The 27141-nt window shown below is 42.2% G+C and overlaps 1 protein-coding gene across 7 annotated transcripts in view; it reads right to left on the minus strand.

The window, feature by feature from the left end:
- Nucleotides 1-2008: 2008 nt before the first annotated feature.
- Nucleotides 2009-27141, minus strand: part of GATA6 (GATA binding protein 6) — a 35004-nt gene continuing 9871 nt past the window's right edge. For all 7 annotated transcript variants that reach the window (XM_077352621.1, XM_077352624.1, XM_077352620.1 and 4 more), the window contains exons 3-7: nt 23175-23341; nt 15794-15919; nt 14467-14554; nt 14272-14381; nt 2009-3521 (exon numbers count right to left, since the gene is read on the minus strand). In XM_077352621.1, coding sequence (XP_077208736.1) covers nt 3354-3521; nt 14272-14381; nt 14467-14554; nt 15794-15919; nt 23175-23341 — 659 coding nt within the window. In that variant the 3' untranslated portion in view covers nt 2009-3353. The remainder of the gene's footprint in view (nt 3522-14271; nt 14382-14466; nt 14555-15793; nt 15920-23174; nt 23342-27141) is intronic.

Below are 27141 nucleotides of genomic sequence, written 5' to 3' on the forward strand. Positions count from 1 at the left end.
AGTTGTATTAATTGGCTGGTAAATGACCAAAAAGGGGGGAAAGTAACTGTTCATTGCCTTATGCAGACTCACAGTGCTTCAGAAGCAAGAGAACATTGACAGATGTTGCAAGACACTTCAAGGTAAAAGGGAAGGACTAGACAAAGAAATCAGCCTCCTGAAGCCTCTGTTAAAGATGGGCATGAACCTAAAATACTGACCCCTGAATTGAACACGTCAGAATTTTCCTGAACCAAACTAGTCGGTTCAGCCTTCTCCTGGTTGCAATTTACCACAGCCAGTTAAAAAGGGAGGCATCCAGGAAAGCCATACATTTCACTTACCTTTGCTTTAATGGCTTGTGAATCCAACCTGCTGTTAGGTTTAAATGGCTGGCAGTCAATTTTGCAAAACCTACCAGTAAAATTGCTCACAGTCGTTTTCAGCCCAACAGTAGGCCTGGTGCTTGAAAGCAAGGGGAAACACATTGGACAAGTTAAGTGGCTCACAGCCATTTAAAGCTGACAGGCTGAACAAGACAAAGATCCAGTAAATGTTCCCTCAACATCAGTTAGGACGTTATGAACCAGACCAAGTCCATGCCAAATTTTGGCTCCTGAACCAGTTCATGCCCATCCCTAGTCTCTGTTTACAGCATTGGAGGGTACTGCCTTAGTATAATTATATTTTTTAATTTCCTCTATGGTTTTTAATTTTTTTCCTCTTTTTTCTCCTCCTTTTAAATTTTTCTCCACAACTGTGGGCCAAATTCAGCCCCTGGAGATCTGTGATATTTCCCCCCCCCCTCTTTTCTACCTTTGTTGCAACTGAGGAGTCTCTCCCTGCTGTCAGATTGGGATTTTAAATGTTACAGGAGGAAGAGTAACCCTTTCCCTATACTGTGGTAACTCCCCTCTCCAACCTTCTCAAATTGGAGAAGTCTTTTGCACAGCAGGGGAAAGGAAAGAGGCTATTGATGCTTTTAGAGAACAGAAAGAATATTGTGGGAGGGGAAATTAGATGCCTCCTGCAAGTCTTTGTGGGTGTTGTGCTTATATTTTTTCTAAATATCTTGTCAGACTCTTGAAAATGTAGAAACATTTAGAAATAACTACCTTGGTTATGGATGGCCTGGTTTTAATGCTTTCGATGCTATACTGGGGTCAAATACTTTACTGTGAGGACAGGCTGGGGGTCTGTCAGGAACAGCGAGGGAACCAATGTGTAAATCCGACTGCACCTCTCAAAATATCCTTCTTTGGTATTCAGCAAGCTCTCAGGGACTTAATTTCTCCTTGTCCTTTTTTTTGTGGACTGAAATTCAGCTGCTCTCAACATATAATCTCTTCTGCCATCTTATTTATCCCTTTTTCTTTTGATAAATTTACAAATTTATTTTGGGGGCATATATTGGAGAATGCCCAAAAATGTAAGTTGTCTATGGCTGGCCCAGAAAAAGTAGCTTTTGTTATCTGCCCAGAACCTACAGAGATGTTGGGTTGCAGATTTCTTTACTGCCCTTTTGATTCATTAGGACACATTTTACAAGTCCATCTTTATACCTGGCAAGCATTCGAAATTTGGTAGCTGAAATGTTTCTGACCTATACAAAGGCTCCCATCTACGGTGCAGGTATTACTTACCCTGAGTAAGGAGAAAGAATAGCAAAAACTGATGAATGAGAGAATTACCTTCTACTCATTAGGTATCCCAGTCCATTACTGGCCAAAGGCTTCTGTGTTATCCATACAACACAATAGCACAAAAATCAAAATGCAGGAATTTGGAAAGAGGTTTGTGTGGAAAGGCTGAAAAATCCACCCTGCAGACCACAGAGTCCACAATGGTCTGAAAAATCTTACCAGTGGTACTGATGGAGGGGAAGAGATGAGAGACCAAAGCAGGTTAACAGTTTCTATAATGGAGACTAGAAGATGGTGCAATCCTTTGATGCTTACCTCACTCTTCTGAATTTGCATGTAGAGGCATCTTGGTATTGCTCTCTTTAACACAGCAAAGACAAATTGCATTGTACAGAAAACACATAACCCTTTTATTTTTAAACCTTTGATGAAAACAACTTTCCATATGAAATCCCGTTTTTTAAAATGTATACCAACCTAGCTATGGGTCAGCTACATTACACAGATTGCATATTTTAAAGAAACCTAAATATTTGTTGGAGTATTTACATAGGAATCCATTAGGTAGTAAAGTTTCACTGCAGTGGATATTTTTCTAGCACATCCTTTATTCAGTGTCAAAGTAGTGGGGATGAATTGGTAGTTATCTAGAAAGGCTTATGACTGGATAGTCATTTAGGGTCAATTTTTCCTGAGAAAACATTTGTTCTTGAAACTTTTGTTTTAATAATCAGTAACACAGAAGTAGAACATCTTTGTTGCAATAAAAACCCTACAGGGATGCCTAACTTTTCTTTTAAATTATTTACGTACCATTAAGTTAAAAAGTTTACATTCATTCCATTCATTCATATAAACATTGTTAAATCTTATGCTTACGATTTAACACTGATTGCTGCAACACAAATTGCACTTTTATATAAAAAAATTATTGTATGTAAGGAACAGGGGGGGGGGGGGGATATGAATGCTACCCTGTTGACAATTTCCGACTGACTGTGTTTAGTTTAATCATAATACAGGTAACTCCATCAACTTCCATCTCAGTACACGTGAAATGCAGAAATGCAGCCTTACAAACACTTTCAACAAAAGTTTCTGTTAGCTGGTTTTAAAGTGAGAAGAGTATACCAAATATGATGGACTTTGTTGGTGAGACTGAAGTGTGTGTGTGTGTGTGTTTAAAGGTATTCAGAAACGTGGGCATGCTGTGTGAAGACTGTCGCTGGAACACTGACTTGGGAGCCACGAACACATCAAACCGTCAAGTTTCATGACTCTCACGTTGGAATGAGCCACACACTCATTAGCTGTTCTGTGTCACACTCTCCCTGAAGGTGAAAGCTTTTGCCTACTTTCGACTACAAGAATGTCAACACCAATCAGATCCTGAATGTCAGTTGAGTGGGAATGACACAAATACGTCATCATCCTCAAACACACAAGGCAGCACTGGTAGCTGTGGTGAAGCTTTACTTCTGGGGTTTATCAATAATAGTGCAGAAGGGCACCTCTGGTGGTCGTGGAACTAACAGAAGTGGCTTAGGTTCCCTGGATTCTCTTGCATAGTTGAGATCTGGGCAATCAAACAGAGGCCTTGAGGGTAAACACCTCTAGAATCAAGGCAAGCACTTTCATCGCTTCTCGGTCTGCTGGAAAAATACACAACGCAAAGGGTAGCCAACTACAGGTTGCAGCCCAGTGTAAGTAACTGTCTCTATCATCGCCAATTCATGCTAGTGCCAATGCGCACCAGGAATCTTGTCTCACGGAGGCTGTAACTTCTGCAGTGGAGGTCAGGCTGACTCCTGAATAAAGCCCTTCCTGACCTGAGTATTTGAGTGTGCTGGTCTCAGGACTGGTGTTCTCTCCTCGGCTGGACATCACTGAAGAGACTGCCTGCAGCAAAGATAAGGGGGGGGGGGAGAGAATTAAGTAACATGTCTTTGCCAATAAAACTGATTTTTGTCAGGAGATAGTAGTTCTGTTTGTTTACATAGCAAAGGCTTCATGCAGCCCGCAGGGCCTGAAAATTCAGTATGTCAGCACATGAACGGCATCTAGTTTTATAACCCACCAGTTCACACATTAACATTTCCCCACCCAAACAAGAATCCAGCAACACTATTCATATTGCTCCTTGGGATCATGGTCACAAACATGGAGGCCAACTCCCCCCCCCCAAGGGGGGCATTAATGAACAATTTAGGAATAACAAGAATGCAAAAGAAGTGTCCATACACACAAAAGCTTATACCTAGAATTAAACTTCATTGGTCTTAAAGATGCCACTGGATTCAAACACCTGGAATCTGGCAACCCAATCTCAAGTGCCTCTTTTTTCTGTGCTTCCAAAGCAATAAAAAATGGCCAAATCCAAAATAGCAAAGTTCTGAATTATCCCAGTTCCAGGAAGAGTAAGGCTACGAAAGAGGCTGCAGCACGGGATCTTCTCAAGCATGGGATCATCCAAGCGTCTTAGGTTGCCCCTGCAGTGGGCTTCTGCGCCCCGCCCCCAATGCTGGAGTTACATGAGGCCTCGGTTTTAAAAATCCATCAATGCCTTCTCTATATAAAACTCTAAATCACCAAAAACACCCATTGGAAATCAAGAAGCTTGGGAAATTTTAAAACACCAAAGAAAACATTTCCTCCCGTAAATCCATCCTGCGTCTATCAAATAATAGAGTACCTTTGTCGTGACAGATAGTGAAAATGGCAACATTTTGCTAAGAAAAGCTTAATGGTGTCCAAACCTGGACATACTTTGACCATGAAAGATGCTAGTGTCCCCTGAGTTAGCTGCAGAAAACACCCGTGATGTTTTAAGCAAAAGTTGTTCCCTTCTGATTCACTTATTTGGGACAAGAGCAAAATGCTTTCCAGCTTCATATGCTGGAGCTGTGCCAAGTGAGCAATTTTCACAGACATAAACTGAAATGTTCTTCAGTTTATCTCAAAATTCTCCAATGTATTGGGGAGCCAAATGGCAACATTTGATGGATCTTCCTGGGGATTGGGGAAAGGTGGTATGAACAACTTTGGCTCCAAGTAATATTTTCCCATTTTTCAACTAAGAATCAGAGTTTTTTACAATCAGTTTTTTTTTCTCCCTGACTGAAACAATTCCCAGATTCCCTTCTTTTACAAATTTGAGGCATTTGAATAGTTTAGCAGACATAAATGGAAATTTAAAATGTTCCTTATAGAATATATTATCAATTATCACTAAAACCTCTGAAAATACCAAGCCAGTTCCATCTCTCTACCCTGAATCCTTCTAGGGGCCTAGCATAAGACAAGTGCAGCTCTTGCCCCTCGGCTTGGTCCACTGCAGCATGCTTCACAGGAATCAGAATAACTGTATTCATCTTGACAGATGTGATTTTGTTCATTTCTTCTGTTACTAAGGCATCTATCTTATTTCAGTGCATGACAATGCATAGTGGAATTTCTTTCCAGCTAAATCAGTGTAATCAGTCTGCTATTGTTGTTCATTTATTGCTTGGCATTCAATGTCTTCCTCTATCCCCCCCTCCCATTGAAACAGAAAGTGTTCTGCACTTGGTTGGGAAAGCTCAGAGTGGGGAGGGGAGCCAAGCACAGCAGGGGTCTATTTTCTTGAATGGGGGGAGGGGGGCAGAGAGGATTGGAGAAAGCAGAGGAGGCAAATCTCTGCTGAAAGAAATTAGGGTGCAATCACTTTAAGACAACCTTGCAACCAGGAACCAAGAAGTCTTTGAACTGACACGCTGGCCAATCAGGGAAGACTGCTTTGCTATGAGGCACGGAGAAGGAAGTTAATTTGCAAAAAGCAGGAATCTGCACACTTACTGATGCCAATTTTTCAAATATCGAGGCTTATATCCACTTCTGGATATCACGGGGGAAAGGTAGGGTCACTCCTTATCAATCATTAATGTTGCAGAAGGAAAATTTAAAGTGCCCCAAATCAAAGTGGAAATTGAATTCCGTGTAGACAGGAGGGGGTTATTTGGACTGGGACTGGGTAAAAAGTCTCATGCAGGCTAAGAACCATGGTAGCAGATGCTTAAGCAGGCACAATCTCTGCTTAAGGGGGTGGTACAGCAGAAGTGACCTTTGGCAGAATGCTACCCCTTTTCCCCACAGCTACTAAAACACTGCCAAGCCATTCATACACTCGCCAAAGTCAACCTAATCTTTTAGTGCCTTTCCCCAAATGATTTATATACAGCCCAGGTTCTCTTGCTGCTGCTGCTCATTTTATAGTTGTAGTGTGTGAAGGTCCAGGACCCAACCCTATTTTAGGCACAAGAAAAACATGTGAGTGCCTTTATCAGTGGCACTGAGCACAGCAGAGAGTGCAGCTGTGTGTAGCAGACATTGGGTCTGGGCAACATGACAACCCGGGTGGATATTCAAAACATAGTATCAGTGCGAATTCCAGAAGCTGACCTTGTGATAAGTGATAAGAAGTTGGAATGGAAAAAACAGTAAGACTGCCTTATACTACGTGTACTTGATGGATCCCAGGCTTTTACAAATGATTGCAGCCTTTCCACAACTAATTTCATGCGTTGTCCTAGAGTAGGCCTGTTTTATGCCCACTGAAACAGCCAGTCAAGAGCCAGGTACACCTTGAAGTACTGCTGGACTTCAGAAGTTATTTCCACAGCCCTGTTTGAAAACAACAACATACTAGTGCTTTGGCTATTCTTGTGCTCAGCTGAAGCAGCGAAAAGCCCATTATATTTCTCATGCTATTTAGTAACTTCCACTAGCAACAACCCCTAATGTAGTGCTCATGGCTCAGGGGTGTTGTGGTGCATAACGATAGGTTTTATGATGCCGACTTTCTTTTTGAGCATTGTGGATAAAATCCAAAGTGTCTTCAGTGCAGCAGAACTACTAAAGCATTGGTCTTGGCCTCGACAGGTGTATCACTGCTGTATGCTCTTGCCTTGGCCAGAGACACGGCCTTTCTTATGTCTCTGCACTTGGAAATCTCTCCCTATGGAGTTACCCTGTCTTTGGAAGTGATTCCTGCTACATTCTCACAAAATTCCAAAAGAACTCAACCAAGATCCCTGCTCTACAGTCTCAGGAGTAGGGCAGTCAATTGCCAGCCAGAGGCTCTTATTTATTTAGTGCATTTTTAGAGTGACTGGCTAGGAGCTGGGGAATCCAGTTTCAAAGTCCTCCTCTGCCATGGAAGTTTGCTGAGGGACCTTGGGCCAGTCATACACTTTTATCCAAACCTACTTCACAGGGTTGTTCTGAGGATAAAATGAGGACAAAGTAGAGAATGTCGTCATCCGCTGGGGAGAAGAACGTGGAGACTGGGATGGCCCAGGGTGTAGAGGGAAGCTCCTCAAGCAATGGCCCACAGGGAAATTTCCCAGTGAGTTCACTGGGGAATCTGTCCCTGAATGCCATAATATTCCGGGACTCCCTTCTCGAAAATGAACTAGCCTGGATGACTCTGATCCCTCAAACTTCTTGCTACTTGGAGAAGTAGGGAACAATACAAACCACATTAAAAGCTCCTGGTGCTGAAGTTCCCCTGGGTATCTAGACCTTGTCATGCAGCTTTCTGGGTTGTTCCTACTGTATAATAAGGTGGCAGCCCCCTAAACATATTACTTCGGTTTCCTGGAGAAGCAAAATATCACAGCCATAACTGACATGGAAATATAGCACCAAAACTCAAGCAGATGAACAAATCTACTGAACACGTAAAAGGAGGACAGTCCTTGACAATTTTACACCAACAGGGCAATCCCTCTGCATTTCACTGAGGCAAGCAAAACTGCAGCTGCAAAAGGCATAAATCTGATAGGAAAGGAAGCTTAATGCCAGGGCATCTGATTCAGAAATATGCCTGCCATCTAAACAGAAAACATGCACAGAGCTGTGCTACTATTCCTAGCTCTGTGTCCATTTTAATATTCACCTAAAAGTTTTCCTACTTACCTAGCATAAGGCTGGGTAAGCCAGCAGCCCTCAGCTTTCCTGAGATCGTGGGCATCTCTGGAACTCAGACTCAGAAGGGTTGGGCACAACCACAAAACAGCTGCTGCAGCAGGCAAAGCCACGCACACATCCAAAGGAAATCCAAGTGCAGGAGAGATGAGGGGTGACTTTAAAATGTAATGGGAAAGAATTGCCACCAGAGCACAGCCAATCAGATCACCACTGGCTGATCAGAAGCCATTCTGGGTAAGAGCTCCATGTGGCCCCACCCACTGAAAACATTCAAGTGAGCACCAGGAAAGGTGTCATCAGATGCCACGACAACCATGGGCACCCTGTTGGGGATCCTTGGGATGCACTCTATCCAAGGCAGTCAAAGTCTTCTTGGAGTGGCTCCTGGACCTCTTAATATTGTGAATTATTTGTCACAGTTTAACACAGTCTGAACAGCTATTAAAAATATTTCTCCCTGATTTGGGGTAATATCACATGTTCCATTGCAGACTCCCTTTCCTCTGCAAAAAGATTACCAGAACCTTTCTGGAAGGACTGCTTTTATTCACAGTCACACATGCTAAATAATGCACTTTCAGTCCACTTTCAATGCACTTTGACTGTTTGCAAGTATATTTTGCCAGTGCACACAGGAAAATCCAGTTGCACTATTCAGTGTGTAGGAAAGTATCCTAAGTCTTTTTAAAAAACTGCTCCCAAAAATCCACAGCCATTTTTATGTTTTTCTCCACTATGTAGAGAGACTGGTTGGGGGTCCCTTATTTAAGAACCTTTAAAATCAGCCCCTTCTGTCCAATTCACTTGAAACTTGGAGAGTTTTGAAGGAAGGATGGACTATGCTCCCTAGTTATTTAATATCATTTTATGGGGGGGGGGGGAATCCATTCAGGAAAATCTAACATTTATGCATGGAAAACAATGTGCATATCCAATTCAGTCTTAATGAATATGGAACCTGACGGATCTTTATCTGCCTACCTACCTACCTACCATCACAATTCCTAAAGCTGACACATTTTCCCTTTCTTAAATTATGATATGGAATCAAAACCATAATTTTCCAGTTTACATTCCTAACATTCATGTTTTGCTTTGCAGTTCTCTTCCTTCTGCCCACAGCTACCAGCACAAATATAATTCCATATAATTTTTACAATCAGGTCAAGAATTGGGAGGGGGGGACACTGATGCCGCACCAGATCTGAGGATGTGTTCAGGTCTCAAAGCATCAATTGTGTCCCTTGTCATCCTGATGTGATACATACTGACAGTAGAAAGAGCACAATGGACATATGAAAACCATGTTAACCAAGTTCTGGATTACTGCAAGCTGCTCTTTTAAGGTGAAAAATATTGAAGCCAAATAGATAATCTTAGACCTTGGTCAAAGCCCTCCTGCATGGCAGGTGGAATTAGCAGTATGCTCTGGTCAGCCAGCAAGGCAGATGACACAATTAACCATGGTTAAATTAAAATGGATACGATAGAGTTAGCTTCTTCCCTGTTAAATGGGATTCTAAACCATGATGGCATTCTTGTTTAGCATCTCAATTAGTAGGGAGGGCACACATTCTGCATAAATTGCACCCCTTGATTTGTATATCACGATACTTGGAATTAGTTTCTGATGGAGGTATTTTCACTGTAACTCATGCAAGAAGCAAAGGCGTGGAAGAAGAAGCAAGCGGAGACATAAATTCACCAGTAAGCGGGTTTATAGATATAAACTTAGCCATGGCTATCATTGCTGTTTGAATACACCAGCTCACAAAGACCACTGGTACCCTGTGTTTTGAACACCTTGAGGCTGGATAGGGACCTAATCTTCAGTTCAGTTTTGCCTTTAAAACAAATTAAAATGAATTTTGGCTGAACGTAATTGTTGACAATATGGATTCTGTTGAATCTCCCTTCCCTTCAGTTTCCTCCTTGCTAGGAATGCTTTGGCATATTGTCCAGAAATCCATAATAAATCATTTCAGTACCAAGAGAAGAATCTGCTTTCTCCAATTCATGAACAACCTTTCCACATGCTGAAAGGAACCGTTCTTCATGTTCAGTACCACTCCCTAACATACTTTCAACCTGTGTCACTATCCTGGTGGCAAAGAATTTTGCCAGCACAAAGTGAAAAATTCATGCAGTCATGAGATACGGAATGGGCGGGTAGTAGGCTAGCAACATTTCCAGCTAGACAGACTGTTGAGCCTTTTTTGGAATTATAATTTGTACCTATCATCTATCATCTATCTTCTGTCTTCTATCATCCATCCATCCACCCACCCATCTTTCTTCACAATAGAATTTTAAAAAATTCTTAAAGCTGACACATTTTCCCTTTCTTAAATTACGATACGGAATCAAAACCATAATTTCTTAGTGTGTTTGTTGTTGTACTTATTCTCATCTGTTGCCAGAACAACCCTGGCAAGTACAGCAGGCTAAGACAAGGTCAGCATTCCCTGAAGTGGCACGAAGAGGTCATTAAAACAGCAGGTCACTAATGAGAGTTGCCAGGCTCCAGGTGGGGCCTGGAGGTCTCCTGATATTGCAGTGGATCGCTAGACAATAAAGATCAGCTCCCCTGGAAAAAACAGCTGCTTTGAAGGGTGGACTCTATGACATGATACCCTGATAAGGTCCCCCAAAAAACTCTTTCCTAGACTTCACTCCCTAAATCTCCAGGAATTTCCCAAACTAAAGATGGCAACCCTATTACTAATGGAAACTGGGCAAGCAAGCAGTTCCTCACGCACTTGTGGGCCACATGTCTTCCTACAGGAAACACTGCCCAACGTCCATTTTCTTTCTACAGTCCAGTCAAGGGCATGGTATGATCACAGACACTCATTCTCGCATAGCTTGGGTTAGCAAACGTTGTGAATTAGTCATATTATAGTTGCTGAGGGAAACTCCAACAGAAGACATGCAAAGCACAGAAGTAACAGATGTACATCCACGCATCTTTGATCATCATGTCCTTTGAACCCTGGCCTCATTGGATTTAGAGGTCCCATGTACATGCACCCTTGAAGACTTCTATGTACACGTATCTATTGTTTTCATATTTTATACAGGGGCTTAGAGGTACAACTTGTTCTGTCTGAGCAACCATTTGTGTTTCCTTAAGCAGTTCAGACCATATCAGGGGTAGTCAAATTGCGGCTCTACAGATGTCCATGGACTACAATTCCCATGAACCCCTGCCATTTCATTGATTCTAAGCTGCCTGGAGACTGCAATACAAATATGTTGACTTGTGAATAAATATATTAAATTATACATTTTGTTATTCTATTACTTTTCATGTTTCCTCATGTGTTCTACTTTGCCTATAGCTTCAGACAACTAGAATGAAGGTGATGCTTTTTCTGCTGACCACTATCCGGGCCTTCTACTGGCATTATCCAAAAGACTGTCTTCTCGTTCTCTACACAGCTACCCTCTCACCACTCTCGTTTTCATTATCTTTCTCACAGTCTTGCCTTAGCACCACTCATTTCATAATCCCACGCCCATTATTAAGTGTCTTCAAATATTGTCTACCTCAGCAGCATTAAAGATCTCTTTTGAGCTTATAGTCAAAAGTGATGGTTTGCTGTCATTTAAAAAAATAACCAACTTGCCTTAAAGATTTGAGAATAGTACCCTAAGAACCGCTTCACAATTTCTGCTTTATGCAGGGCCCAACATATGTCAGCTTTCAATTGGTATTTGCCTTAGCAGCTTTATGTGAAGTATGAGCAAAAAGGTGTTTTGCAACATCTCAAGAGGCAGTATTTTGGGGACCAGATCTGCCAGCTGTGTTCTATCTAGCTAGCTTCTGTCTCCTTCCTGTCTTCTGGGGAGGGGGAGCCAGAGGCAGGAGACCTTGAGCAAAAGCACAGGGGTTCATGGATGGAAGCTCACAGTATGGGGCCTGTGACAGCCAGCCTAACAAATAAGGACCCGCACAGGATGTGTTTGTTTTGTTTGTTGTCTGGTTTATTTAAATTACATTGTTTCATTTGGTTTGCTTTGGAAATTTCTGTAAGCTGCTTCCCCTTGCTTTGGGGGAGAAAAGTAGAATAGAAATGCCTTAAGTTAGTAAGTAGATAGGTACGTAGGTAAGTAAGTAAGTAAGTAAGTAAATAAATAAATAAATAAACAAACAAACAGACAAAGGCTAAAAGATATCTTAAGATGCCAGGGGAGTAGTTTTTGTTTTTGTTGCAGGACTAATACAGCTACAATTGTAAAGTGTGACAAGAAAGCGTGGGATCCAGGCACACATATACCCCTTTCCAAATGCTTGGGAAAACACGGACACATGCTGGGAAACTATAATTATCTGCTGCTCCCTGGTGCTTGCATAGATATGCATCTCTCCCCTTCACACATTTACCTCAACAAACTCCAGACTGGCTCCTGGTGCCAAATGGCACTAAGTCACATTTCAACAGAACTTGTGTCCTCAGCATTACATTGTCAAACCTGAACCTGCACACCTAGAAATAAATCCCACTAGTCTGTGAAAGAAATGGTCCTGCAAAGTCAATGGCCACAATCCACTATGGTGTATGAATACTTAAGAATATATTTTTCTATAGGCACAAGTATGCAGAGCACATTGTGTTGGGTTATGTCAACTTATAAAGCTTTGCATTTAGCCCAGTGGAGTTGTAAGTCACCCTCTGCACTCTGATCAACCTACAGTTTTGAACGCCAGTGTCAGAAGGCATCAAGCATAAACACGGCTACAGAGGCTAGCCTATTCAAAGCCAGTTCAACAGCACGGCAATAAATGTCCATACATAATATTTCCAGAAGTGAATTTTCTGTAACTCTATAGCTGAGCAGTGAAGCAGATGAAGAGAGTTGGGCCAGAGAGGCTAAGATCAGGATTACAAACCACAGTTAGTAGGATTCATTTGACCACAAAGAAGCCACACTGAGGCATCCCTTCCAGTTAATTACATGTTTGCTATGCATTAGGCCTTTGTATACAATCAGATCAATCAATAAAAGGGAACATAAGGTGGACTAAGTTCCACTGATAATTTCAAATGGGTAGCAATGTTGGTCTGAAGTATAACAATAAAATCAGAGTCCAGTAGAAACTTTAAGACCAACAAAGATTAATTCAGGGCGTGAGCTTTTGAGTGCCAGCACTCTTCGTCAGACTATGATCTTCTTATATGACAGGGAATATATAGCAAAAATCAATTACGTTACATCAGTAGACTGTATGATTGTTGCACTGATAATGTTTTCTTTATCCAGATCATACCAGCACTGAAAATTCCAGATCCTATATGAAATTTGGAACCACAACACTCAGGGCCATAATTAGACAGAATTTGTCACCTTAGACCAGGAAGTCACCTGATGTGCCTAACTTCCCTGAAAGCCTCACCACTGCTGCTACTGCATGTGACTACCTGAACGCTGTTTGAGAAAAATGCCCTGAACGTTGCTGGAGAAAAAGTAGCCTCAGTTCTCCTCTTGCCTACAGGTGAGTCTGTGTATCCTTGCCCTCTTTCCAAATATTGTTTCCTAGTGGAGTTCTCATGTGTAAAAATGAGAAACTGGAGAGAACTGGAGATAAGAGCAACTCAAGGTCAAGCCTAAGAAATTTCACAGATAGGAAATTGAAGGGATGCTGGAAGCCAGCAGAATCCCAAGGACGAATTCCTATACTATATAGCAGCAATTGTTTAGAATTAGAATTTGGAGTGTTTTAGTTCTAAGACTGAAATCCTCCACATGCTTCCATGCCTCATTAGCACCCATTCCACACACATGGGATAATGCACTTTCAATGTGCAACTAGAAAATTTACTTCTAAAGTGCATTGAAAATGCATTATCCATCATGTGTACACAAACAACATCAGCTCACAAAGCATCTTTTTAGGACCAGACATTGCACGGGCATGATTTTACCCACTGCAATTTCATTCCCAGGTCTGTGCATCAAAAGCAAACCCACTGTCGTGTCACACTGACATGCAATCTCACTTCCATGAGAACAAAGATCTCTATGCACTACTTCCCGTATAGACAGCCCAACACAACCCTTAGAATGGTATTGTGAGGCTGAGGATTGCATTGTAATCATTCATGCATTAGCAATTTGATACAATCAACCACCAAGCATTAGAGTGAACTTTAAAGAAAAAATGTTTAAAATAAACATGCCTTCTAAACTCAGTCATTTCCACACTGCATCTGTTATTGTCAAAGAATGAAAGAATTCCTAAGCTGTCCATTACAAACAGCAAGGTGGGGTAGCTGCCACCTCTTGATGTGTGTGGGGATCTGTATATTGTCCCCCTCCAACTGCTAGAGAAAGAAGATTTTGCACCCCATAATGCACAGAGAACTGCCTGAGGTCATCACCTCACACTGGATCTGGGCCAATGTCTACAGTTTAGTAGAGTCAAATACAAAACAACACAACATAAATGAAAGATAACTCATACATACATACATCTTAATAAAGATGTTTGTGAAGTACTTGAGCTTTAAATTGTGTTTGCATTTATAGGTAGTTTCCCCTGAAATTCCCATTCTAGTATCAGCTAACAAACTGAAAAGTTTATTTAGATTACTGCTCTTCTAGATAAGATAAAAGTAGAGATAACATATGCCATGGCAATTCACTGGCTTACAAGTACAGATACCAATTTATCACTTACCCCTGGGGCTGTGGTTTGTGTAGTAGGGGAAGCATTTTTGCTACAGTCATCTGAGTTCGTAGAAGACGTGGAAGTTGGAGTCATAGGAACTGCATTATTGCTATTATTACCTGTAACAGTAGCAAACCAAGTTAGAACTGTGTGTTCTCCAACTGAATGAGCCTGTCTCTTAGCTAAACTTATGATTCTGTTTACCAGAGCATGACTTTGTCTTCGTTATATTCTTTGGTTTTCGTTTCCTGGTTTGAATTCCCTCTTTTTTCATAGCAAGAGGTCGAGGCACCTAAGAGAGAATATCAGGTCATTGTTTTTAATTTCCTCTAAGTACTAATATTCATTACAGCCATTGGAAGTATTATGTTTAATTTGTCACTATTTATATTAAATTTCACATGTATTACTCTAGTCCCATAAACATAATTGACCCCCATTTCATTATACGGAGACCATAAGATTAGATTGTATCATCCTTGCAGACTCCAGTGACACAAACACAGTGTGTCCTGCCACATACACTTAGATCTATACCTTCCACATGTACAGAAGCTGTGTGCATTCACAGATAACTTGCATGAGGTTCTGGAATGGAGGGAGTATATTTATCAACAGGGCTCACTATTGTAATTGTTGGGATATAATGAGATTCTTGTAGCACCATAAATACTGACAGAACTTTAAGTTCAGGACAAGCAGTCAGGCAGAAAGCTCATTTTGTTACAGCATCTGAGGAAGAGAAATCTAGTACAAAAATGTATACTACTTATACATTCATTTCTTTTGTAATCTTACAAAGTGCTTCAAGACAGCTATCATCCCTGGGATATACATGAAGGAAGCTGTACTATCAAACATATTGAATCAGTGTGCTTGGTGTACACAATGCATGTGGAGCAAGATTTGAGTCCAGTGACACCTTTGAGACCAAAAAAGTTTTCTTCTTGGTGTAAGCTTCCCTGTACATTCACACTTCTTCAGATGGGGTTGTGATTTAGCCTTGCACATGACAACACTGCTGGTGGGCTGATTCAGTGGACTCTTCTATTCAACATCAGTAATGTATGTCATTCGCTCTGAGAAGGAAATCATCTAAGAGGGTACCTAGCAGGGGCTGGGGAAGGAAATCTGCCTTCAGTCTCACCTTTCCTCACTCACACTCCTCATCGACCTAATAAGCACCGTAGTAGCAACTCAGACACAGGGCTTCATGCTTCAGTTTTTTTCATGGAGCACTAAGTACATATATCAGTGACTCGCTTGGACCTTAACAACATATAATGCCATAGATTTCTCTAGCGACATTCTCCCAGATCAGTTAACTACTGGGCACAACTGCATGATTGTGTGCATCAAAAGAATCTCTCCCCCCCCCCCACTAGACTCTCCAGCAGAATGTGTGACTCGGGTCGCCCATGTAACTTAATGCCCGTTCTGTCTCAGGAACGGCTGCAGCATGGAGTGCCCATGAAACACGCACCCAGCAAAGACTGAAATAGCTACAGATAACAGTGAAGTAGCCACGTACCCCGTGAAGTTTCATGTAGAGGCCGCAGGCGTTGCAAACAGGCTCTCCTTCTGCATTCCTGCGCCAGAGGGTGGTGGTCGTAGTGTGACAGTTGGCACAAGACAAGCCCAGTCGCCTTGAAGAGGGCTAGGAGCAAGAATGAGAGAAGGACATGCAGCCAAGTCAATGCAAAAACAAAGCCTCTTAATAAACGCCTGCAAGAATACATCTGCTGGCCTGCTGATTACTTGAACTCCTCCTAGCTCCGAGTACACACACAAAAACAGCGGGGTTGGGAGAGGACTAAGGATACTAAAAGTTTTCTTTAAAGAGGATCCTTACTTTAGAACTAAAATGATTTCAAAACGTTATGACCACTTTTCCCAAAACCTGCAGTTTCTCCAATATGTTCATGGATTTCGATGGACTCAGAGTCTAGAGACTCGAGTAATTCTGTTGACTTGGGAATATTGTAAAGCACAATTCACTGAGCATTTACTCAGAATTAAATCCCACTCAGTTTGCTGGGATTTACTCCAAAATAAGCATGCATAGGACTGCAATTTTATTTACCTTCTAGTAATTCTACAAGAGTTATGAATAAAGACTAACAGTTCAAGTTGCTCTGAAGAATTGGGCTTTCCTCTTTATGTCTTTGGGGGAGAGGGGGTGTTGGTAAGCCAGTGCTTAGCAGAAAGGCCCAACGTATAAACAAGTCATTTATGACACTTTTCAGTGGAGTTTGGAGTCAGGATGAAGCAACTCTACATCAGGAATAACTGTACAACAAAGAGCTTTACAACACCAGACCATAGATCATAAGTGAAGCCAGTCCCATAAACATGTGAAATGAAGGTGAAGGGGTTGTAAAGTTTCCTGCAGCAAGTGATCTCTTTTACATTAATCACTCGCAAGGAATTTCAGCTACATCATAAATCTGTTCTTTTGCACAAGGATTGCACCATTAAAAAAGAATCAGTGACCAACTGCAGCTTTGCAAATGTACCCAATTTGCACACAAAACGCTCTTCCACGTAGCTGTACTTTCCTTCCAAAACTGTAAATGATGACCCACCCACCCCATAAGAAAATTAACAAAAATTCCCCCCTTCTTTTTCAACAGTTGCTTTTGGCTTGCTCAACACATTGGTCAACATCTGAAACAACCAGCACATGAACACAAAAATGGCCATCTTCAATCTTGCTTCAAAAGCAAGTACAAAGTTTTTGTATTAATCGTCAATTAACTAAGAGCTCTGCTTTTACCCCTAGAAATTGCAAGTTATGTTTGCAGTTAAGCATGTGTATTTCCTTCAGTCACAACATCGCTACCATAGAAATACTTTTACTGCTACTCCTGAGATTCTAAGGGTAGCAATGTTAGACTCTTGACTCATTTACAAAAGCTAGTACCTATGGTTGGAGGAATAGGACTTACAAGCAGGGTTCCCTCTAAACTGTGCACCTAAGCAGCTGCTCATTAACACAGCAGCAATCTGGAGCCATGCAGGGTCTTGCACAGCCCACTGCCCATGTGAAGATCACAGCAGTTATATTCTGCTCAGGATGTGAACTGCTCCCACTTAGTACGGGGAGGGGAGAAATAGAGGGAGCACTGCTTATAATTATTGCCAGATATTCAAATAGCTCTGCATAAAACTGACCAATGTTTAATTCAGTCCGTCCCCCACCCAGTAGATGCATTCATTACCTGATAATAATACTATTGGCATATTAAAGTTCAGGTTACATATATGTGAAATTAAATTGTAAATAACACTAATAATGTAAAACAACATGCTAAAGAATGACAACAGCTTGCTAGTTGTCAAATAGTTCACAACTAAATTTCCTTGGACTTCAGTCAACATTGACTTTTGGTCATATTATGCTTTCTATATTTCTAAAGGAAGAACATTAGGAAAATGCATCAGTGTCTAGCTTTTTCATGTTCCCTTTCAACCAATTATAACTGGTCCATGATACCAGCCCTGAATTATATGCATTTGAAAATGCATATAAAAAGGAGGTGTGGGAGCTTTTGTTGTTTGTCTTTAAACAGCCACAAGACTCTTGCTTGTTTTGGCTACAACAGACTCAAACGGACAAGAAACATTCAAATGATCTCTGCTGATTGCTCCTCTTCATTGTCGCTTCTTACACTCAAGATACCATAAGTATGTGGCAACATCGTACGCTACAGCTCTTTGCAACCCATAGTTAAAAGCAGCGGGTTCATTAATTATGGATGTCATATTGGAAAATAATTAAAGATATAAATTATTTCCACATTGAGAGAACATGGAAATATATGCCATTCACTACTACAAATGCTATGCACAGCATGTCCATGATTGTATTCTTAAATGGTTTCTGTGTGAAATTGTACACTCCATCTGCTTATTTGGGATATGCAGAGATATTTTATGATGCAACATAAAACCATTTTCTTCTACTATTATTATCATTATCATTATTCACCTCTCCCAGACCCTGCTGGCGAATGGCTAGAAGTCACATATTTATTTGTTTGTTTATTTATTATTTATTTATTTGCAATCTCTGTTAGATGAGCAGAAAGGAATGGGGGAGGGAGAGACTTGAGTGAGAGAAACTGATTCATTTTATTCCTTCTAATGAGATGAGATTACAAATCCATGGGCTTCAGATTGAATCAAGCCTGCACTTGGAAGCCAACAGTACCTTGGTCACATTAGGAGAAGACGAGAATCAATGGAAAAGGCAGGGGTGCAAGGAGAAGCTGAAGGTAGCAAGAAAAGAGGGAAGTCCCTTAACAGGAGATGGACTGACAACCAAGGACGCCATGCCCCTCAGTTTGCAAGACATGAGCAACACTGCCAACGAGAGGATGTTTCAGAGGTCATTAATTTCAAAGGGTGGCCATAAATCAGAAAGGACTTGACAGCATTGATCAGACACAGAGAGATGACACCATACTGAATGAAACCAGGTAGGTAGCCAGTGGGAAAACCCTAGCAGTGATTGGGAAGCTCTTTGGATTAAGGGTGTGTCACTGCCCAGATGAGGTAAATGTGAATCTAAAAGCTGCATTGTCTATCTTGAGAGATTGGTTTGTATGTCCTTTGACAGACTAGTGAAGATGACACAGCCTAGATAAATTAGAGTATTTCACCTCACATGTTAAAAGGGGATTGAATGAAGAATCGTGCATGATTTTATAAAATAGGAATTAGTTGTACTGCAGCCGGAGACGGCAACTGGCCAAAAAAAGAGAAAAAGAACCTGAATCCCCCCCCATTTCTATCAGTTTGTACCTTGTATGAGCAGCCCTCTGATCATTTACTGGAGTGGGAAAAATCAGTTGATTGCTTGGTTACTTTATGCTGCTGTTTCTGTATGGGGGGGGGGGGGTTGTGCTACTGTGATAAGGCTCTTTTCAATTGGTCCCCCCCCTGCTTGTTTTAGGCTTACTATGCATGTTTTGCCCTGACTGGGATAGCCAAGCTAGCCTGATCTCATCAGACCTCAGAAACTCAGCAGGGTTGACCTTGGCTAGTAGGTGGATAGGAGATTGTCAAGGAACAGTGGGATTGTGATGGCAAGGCAGGCAAACTACCTATCTTAAAAACCCACTGGGTTTTCTACGAATCAGCTGTCTTGATGGCAAAGAAAAGAAAGTCTTGCTGAGAATGGGTTTCACTGGAAAAGTGAGTCACAGGTTTCGTAAAGAGATAAGTACGTTGACTATTATAAAGACATACAACACCAGAACTGCATACAGGCATGAAGGTTCGACGAAAGAAGAAAGTCATATTGCAGCACTGATTCATTATGGTTAGTGTGATTTTACTGTAGAATAAAGACAGTGTTTTAGAGTGATCTGTTTTAGCCTTTGTCAGCTTCCTTGGAACCCTCCAGGGAAAAATGGAGATGGGGTTAACATTTTAAATAAATGAATAACTCTTGGGGGGAAAAATCCCAAACAAAAAACAGGCAGCAAAATGATTCCACACCTTTCCACTTTCTTTCCATGGGTGTTTGTGTGTGTGTGTGCTCTGCCCATGTGTTGACTTCTGCACACATATCTCGGCTACCAGAATGGAAATATCTATGGAGAGTGAGCATGAAGAGAGACAGGCTGTATACAGGGATGGGCCAGTTAATTGTACAACAAACACACCGAACTGGAAATCAGTCCTCTTGGCTGCTGAATTGAGTGATAATGAGGCTGAAAAGTGAAGGAAGCCTTCTCTGAGCTAAAGTCCCCTAAATTTCACTTCTTGGATGCAAAAAGGTAAATCCTGGTAGGAGTCAACAAACATTTCAAGAATGATTTTTTGTTCTCATTCTTTGTTTCTCCATTCATGCAAAAAATCTGTCAAGGGGAGGAGGTAAACAAGAATGTCTCATTGCAGGTTATCCTACCTCCTCATTGCTGAATTTTTGCATGTCCATGTTGATTTATTCTTATTTTTTAACTGCCTTTCTCCAGCAAGCATGTTATTAACAATATAAAAGATGGTAGCAGAATTTCTCCCTACCATACTGAAAAAATAATATGGGACTTTGTTTATGGAGTTCTCTTGTAGGGCCACAAAATGGTAGTTGTGCAAGGACATTGCTGCAGCATACGTGGCTTTTTACAAATCACTGCTTTTTCTTTGCTTTAGTACCTAAACAAAGAATAGCAGTACTTGCATTTACTTGCTTCCTGGGAAGATGGATTTAAATTGTCCCTGAACAGAAATAGTCAGGAATGTCTGAGCTATTTTTCACGAATTGCTTCATTCTAGGGAACTGGTGGTTTCTAAACGTACTTCACACTGGCATGCTTTGAATTCCTGAAAAATCCAGCCCTGCAATCTCAAGGCACATTTGAAAATAGTGCGATTCTCAACTGTGTTTTTATCAGAGGTGGCATGACTACAGTCCTCATGATCATGGAAAAAATGTTTGTCAACATAACTGCAGTCATGTCCTTTCACCAACCACAACTGTCGATACCAGTCGTTCTCTTTTTCCACTGAGAAATCCCTGAAACATTCTTCAGCCTTCAAGAAACCCCAGAAGTGGCACAGCATATGGTTGGGAAGTATAGCTGTGTACATGCCCACCTGAGGCTCCTCCCCTTCCCACTCCCTCCAGGGTCATCATTGAGGGGGGCCAGGTCAACGTATATGGTCATATCATACCTGAAAATGAAATCTGGTTGAGATATGAAATCTGGTTGAGAAGGTCTGGTCTATACCAAACTACAGCAAGGCCTCTCCCCACCCTCAAAATTTACATGAGAAACCAAAATGGGAGTCATTTGCGCCCACCAGTTTCAGTACCATCTGCTTCCAAATTGTTTCTGTTGGGCAGTTTTGTTAGCCTGTAAAAGGAGAACAAAATCCGTGTCCAGCAGCACTTCAAAAATCAACAACATTCTCCAGGGTATGAACTTCCATGAGCTGAAAGTCACTTCCTGAGAGTCAGGTACGATTTGATTCCAGGTTGGTGTGCTTCACAGCCTCAACTGTCTTTTTTGTTTCAAACCAGTCCTAACCACATTAGACCAGATCCCAAGTGTCACAGTGGTCCATGCAATGGAAATCTACCCACTTGGGAAACTTGTCATGGCACATGGAAAATGCACTTCTGGACACTGACTCCCAACAGCTGACTCCCCTTCTTATGAAATACTCCTCTGTTTCATTAGCTCCCCCCCCCCCCCCCGTAGCTTTGGGAGCTACTGCCTAAGAAGTCCAAAGCTTCCTATCTTGCAGAACCAGTTTCACAGCTTTTTGAATCCTGACTAATGAGGTTAAGTTTTGTGGTAGTGTCACCTAATCCAAAGAGTTCTTTTTAAAATTATTACTATAAGTGTAACTCATTTACAAGCTGATAACAATAACACGTAAGCACATTTCCATAGTTTGTTAAATATATTGCAAAAACTTTTGTCGTACAATGATTAGTATATTTCTTCAATTTCAATGATGCCAATAGTCCACAGAGTCCTTCATCACATCCTAGAGAGACATCACCCCCCCTCCCACACACACACACACACACACACACACACACACACACACACACACACAGAAAGGGTGAACAGAGCTGAAGCCCTTCTGTTTTAATCATCACATTGGTCTACTTGGTGCCAGTCATAATAATTTGCTTTGTTGGCTGTCCTCAAACATAGAAAGATAGGAATAAGGGCCAAAACCAGGCTTCTGGTTTGGGGTTATAATATGGAAAGTGAGCAAATATTCTTCAAGAAAAATATTCAAAGTTTAAATGATAAAATCTCCTTAGCATTCTGCATCCTTTTGGGATAAAGTCTATCACCTTTTAAGTGCCAGACAGAGATTTGTCTTCTCCTAATGCTTTGTGAGTCTGTCCCTTCCCTCTGATTTTACTATTAACTCTTTTAATGAGATATTTGTCCCATTACTCCCTTCACACAATTTTGTCTGCAATCCCTGACTGTTTTTGTTTCAATTAAATCTTTCTGCCTGCGTTTTATTCCATCTTGTAAACTTATAGTTTTGTTTTGTTTTAAAAAAAAATCTTTACACTTATATTGCTTTTAGGGTGATATTCTGTGTTTATTGTTGGCTTTCTGTGGTAAAACACTAGCAGCTTCTTTGTGGCTGTTACTTCTCTGAATTTTCTGTTAGCTGTTTTGTTATATGTTACGGTTTCATTGTTTTAAAGAGATGTTGCAAACTGCCTCAATCATTATACTGTGCAGAATATGATAAGCACATTTAAACGCATTGAATAATTATTTTTAAACAAATAATGAGGTCAGTTTTGTGACTTGTGGCAGTGAACATAAGAATCTACAGGGCACAGTAAATACAAATCCAATACATCAAGAAGAGGAGACTACTTTGTTCCTTACCCAAATCAAATGGCTATTCTCTACATTTGGTAAGATGTCTTCACTGTACATGAGTCAATGCTGTTTCTAGTCAAGACTTTCCCTAGCGATCAATAGAATTTAAACGGTGCACTTATTCCTCTGAGAAATTTTCTCCTCTTCCTGGCTATTCTACAGACCAAAGAGTACAACCTAGCTAAAGGTGAGAGCCTTCATTATTCATATATTTGAATGGGGAGGGGGTGGCATGAAATCGAGGAGACTCCCATGCAGCAATCAAATGCACACTCTTTGGAAGGAAACCCACTGAACGGATCCAGCTAAAGTAAAGCACTCTGCCCTTCCAGTCTAGCTGGATTTACCCAGTTCCCCTTATTTCAACATAATGCAGTTAGTGACTGACTGATCCTTCACAGGCTCTTTAAAGTGCATTTTAGAGACCACGATTTTAAAACAGGAATGCCAAAGGCGACTAAGTCCCTTGATAAAGGGGGCAGAGCGGAGGTAAGAGAAGAAGGCCCCCGCACCTCCCCTCCCCCAGCCACTCACCACTCTCTTCTGCGGCTTGATGAGGGGTCTGCTGAGGCCGTTCATCTTGGTATACAGTCCACAGGCATTGCATAAGTAGTTGCCAGTGCCGTCCCTCCTCCACAAGGGAGTCTGGATGGAGCCACAGTTGACACATTCCCGGCTCTCGGACAGGTCGTCCAGGAGGTCTGCAAGGAAGGAGGGCAGAAGGCTGGGTTAGAAGTCAAGAGGGGAACAGCTGCTTTTGAGGAGTCTGAGGTGTCTTTCTAACCCCCACCCCCATTCTTTCCCCTCCCCCACCAGAAATCCCATTGATCATCATCACAACTTTAACATCTGCCTGGAAACCGAGACCACTGTTTTCAAGGTGGATTTATTCCCCTTCAAGACAGTGCAGTCTTAGCCTGTCTACCTTGATTTGGGAGTAAGAGCCACAGAGTGCAACAGGACTTCTAAAAGTAGAAGAATGTTGGCATTAAGTCCCATTGAACATAAGGAAACTTGTTGCTGGGTAGGATCCAATTCTCTGCACAGTCCTCTCGATTCAGGAGGCTTCCTTTCTCAGTAAAGGGGGCTAGTTGGATTATTAACTCCTACAACCCCTGAATCCCTTTCACTTCAGTTCAGTCCTGCATATTATCTTCCTCTATTGTGGTTCAAAAATGACACCTCATTTCTCCACTGACATTACCAATAAACTGGTGCTATTCAGGCAAGACCCAGCTCCATCCACGCATTTTTAAATTATTATCTCAATTGAACTGCTTTCCCCCCTCAAAATTCCAGGCTCAAGCTTTCAAGAACAAGATGTGGAGGAAACCAAAATAGCCTATCCTTGGGGGGGGGGCTTTGGAGGGGTGAAGTCGGATAGACTTGACCATTTGACAGGAGGGGGATTTCTTCCTAGGGAGAAAGGGGCTCCTCCTCCTCTCTCCCCAGGCTCCTTCTCAGCCTTTTCCATCTTGTCCCACCATAATTTTCAATTTACTCTATCAGCTGTAGGGAGGAGAGAACTGTGTGTTTGTCTGCCTCTTTCCATTCCATTTGCTGAACTACTGAAAGAGACACTTTTCATTAACTTTTACTGTAACTGTATGTGACTGGTTTCTGCCCGATACATAATATCGGCTAAAAAGACCCCCCCCCCCGTTTCTTTAAGCAAGTGTGAACCTTCCTGAGCGACCCCCTCTTCCTCCTGCCACACCCCATCTGAAGGCCATTCTCTTAGGTGCACCACACAGATAAAATAACTGGCTGGCTGTTAATATCCCACTGCCCTTGTTCCTGTGGTGTCCAGGCACCAGCAAAAGCCAGGCAACTGCTGAGATGCCACTTAGTGTGAGGTTTTTAAAACCCACTTCTGACTCGCAGGCTGTGCTCATTCTGCACACGTTAGATAATGCACTTTCAAGGTGCTTTTGCAGTTGGATTCTGGGGAGATTCCAAAGCTCAGGCACACCTCAGTTTGAAACTCAGCTAATAGTCAGCAAGCCAGTCAAGTGAGATTGCAGCATGGCAAATCTTTTGGGGAATGTTTGCTACTCACCAAGAGTGCAAAGGGGGGGGGGCTTATGGGCTACGAAACTTCTATTTGGGCTTGGGTGCATTCACAGATTTCAGGGACTGGCAGCCCCCTTTATGCTCTCAGCCTTTTCAGGAGTGGGGAGGTATTTCAGACTGCCTTGCTTCAACTGCGAAAAGTGGGATGTGTACCTGGAAACCAACTTCTTTTTGAAGAGTTGGTTCTTCTATGCCAAGGAGCCTCTCTACCAAAGGAGTCTCAAAGCGGCTTCCGTTTCCTCTCCCCACAACACACACCCGGTGGAGTAGGTAAGGCTGAAAGACAGCAGAGCTGAAGACACCAATCTAAGCAGAAGCTTAAGAGGGGCCGACCCCCTGCCCTTTGGAGAACAAAGAAGACCCCTGGACGGCCTAGATCCCCTTCCTTCCTCCCGCCGGCTTGCAACTGGCGTGGGGGGGGTGGCGGGATCCACCACTGGCCCCCGGAACCCAGCGGCCCCTCGGGAATGCCAAGCGCGCCTCTCGCCGCCCTTCCCCTTCGCAGGAGGTGCCGGCCGGGAAGGAAGGCTTCCCTCCCCGCCCCGTCCCGTCAGTGCCTTGGAGAGGGCGCGGGCCAGGGCCAAGGAAGCGCGGCAGGCTGTCGGCTCAGCTCGCTCCCCTGCTGCTCCGCTGCCAGCGCGCCCTGAGCAAAGGCTACCTCCCCCCTCCCTCCCTCCGCGCGAGTCCAACGCGCCACTTTGCCTGGGGGCCCACTCCGCCGGGGCTGCCTGGGGTCAGGTGGGGGGTGCTGGTAGGTCAGGCGCTCGGAGCGCCCTGTGCAAATGCCCCAGCCTTCTCCATCTGCAGCAGGGCCCCCAGCGAGGCTTAGCGGTTGGGGTGGGCCCCAGCGGCCCTTACCCCCCATGGAAGAGTCCTGGCTGTGGAAGAGGGCAACTTGGGGTTGGGGAAGGCTTCTAAATGGCACAATATTGGAAGGAAGGAAGTAAGGAAGTAAGGAAGGAAGTAAGGAAGTAAGGAAGGAAGTAAGGAAGTAAGGAAGTAAGGAAGGAAGTAAGGAAGTAAGGAAGGAAGGAAGGAAGGAAGGAAGGAAGGAAGGAAGGAAGGAAGGAAGGAAGGAAGGAAGGAAGGAAGGAAGATAGCCCCGGAGAGTGGTTAGGCTAGGGGGGAGACCCATCCCATTCAGGTCAACAAAGAAAAGTGTTATTTGGAATATATTCCTGTACAAAAGTACAAAAAAAGGAGTTTATACATTACATTTGGAGAACTTAATCCTTGTATTTATGGGGGGGGGGGAATTCCCCCTTAGAAATTAATATACACGCATATCTTGCTAAAATGTAAAGTAGACTTCTGGTTTTCAGGAGAGAGTAATCTACAATTGAGTACCAAGGCCATTAATTCACAGGAGTGGATCTTAATGATCCATTTTGTGAACTGACTGCAATTATACTTTTATGCACATCTCCTGATGGTGCTTGAGACCAGCTACCCTAAAACAAATCATGAAGTAAAGTGCAACATTTTGCTTGGTTATAAAGTGTTTACTTGATCAGGTGCTTAAAGGGCTGCATAAAACCGAAGGCAGCCAAAGTACTATCCCAATCCAAGACATGAATAGGGCAGAGAGTGCCGCTGGTTTCAGCAGCACAGAAATACAGGCAAAAGCAACTGTGGCTGAAAGCCAAGGACATTAAATCATTTCAGCCTTCTTTTTTCAGAATGCTGCCTTGGCAAAATAGTTCCCATTTCTTTTCTATCCAATGACCAGTTTTCTTGCAGGAAAATAGATACCCAATTAGGACATTAACAAGGAGAACAAGTTCTTTTCCAGCCCTTCAGCTTATTTGGAAAACCGTGTCTTTGGCTGTGAAACTCTCCTTCTATACAAATTAGCATTTTCACCAGAATAGACGCTACACAACTAGAGGAGCCTGGCGGAAATCGATACAGATATACAGATCTGCAAGCTCACCGCGATCCAGAAAGCGTGGGGAGGAAGCTGCTTTCAGAGCACTGTTGTCCCAGAGCATTCCCAGTGCGGCTGTGGTGATCCCATTCCCAATGAACGGGGAGGAGATGTCTTTTAAGGAAGCCCTGCTTCCCAATGCCCCCCCCCCCAGCCACAACGGGCAACAGGAGAAGCGGACCAGAATCAGTTCCACTTTATTCCTGTCTCCCTCCACCCAAGTCTAATGATGGATTTCGAAAGGGCAGCCACGGTAATTTGTTAGCTGAAAAAACGACAACTCCAACAAATAACCTAAGCAAGTAAATAATTATATATATATATATATATATATATATATATATATATATATATATATATATATATATATATATATATATATATATATATATATATATATATATATATATATATATATATATATATATTACATATTTAAAATACTGAATATTATGCTACATACAGTTGTAATCGTTATTCATTTAAATTCAGCATCTTTAA

Source organism: Paroedura picta, chromosome 9 (assembly GCF_049243985.1).
Source record: "Paroedura picta isolate Pp20150507F chromosome 9, Ppicta_v3.0, whole genome shotgun sequence".
Taxonomy (NCBI): domain Eukaryota; kingdom Metazoa; phylum Chordata; class Lepidosauria; order Squamata; family Gekkonidae; genus Paroedura; species Paroedura picta.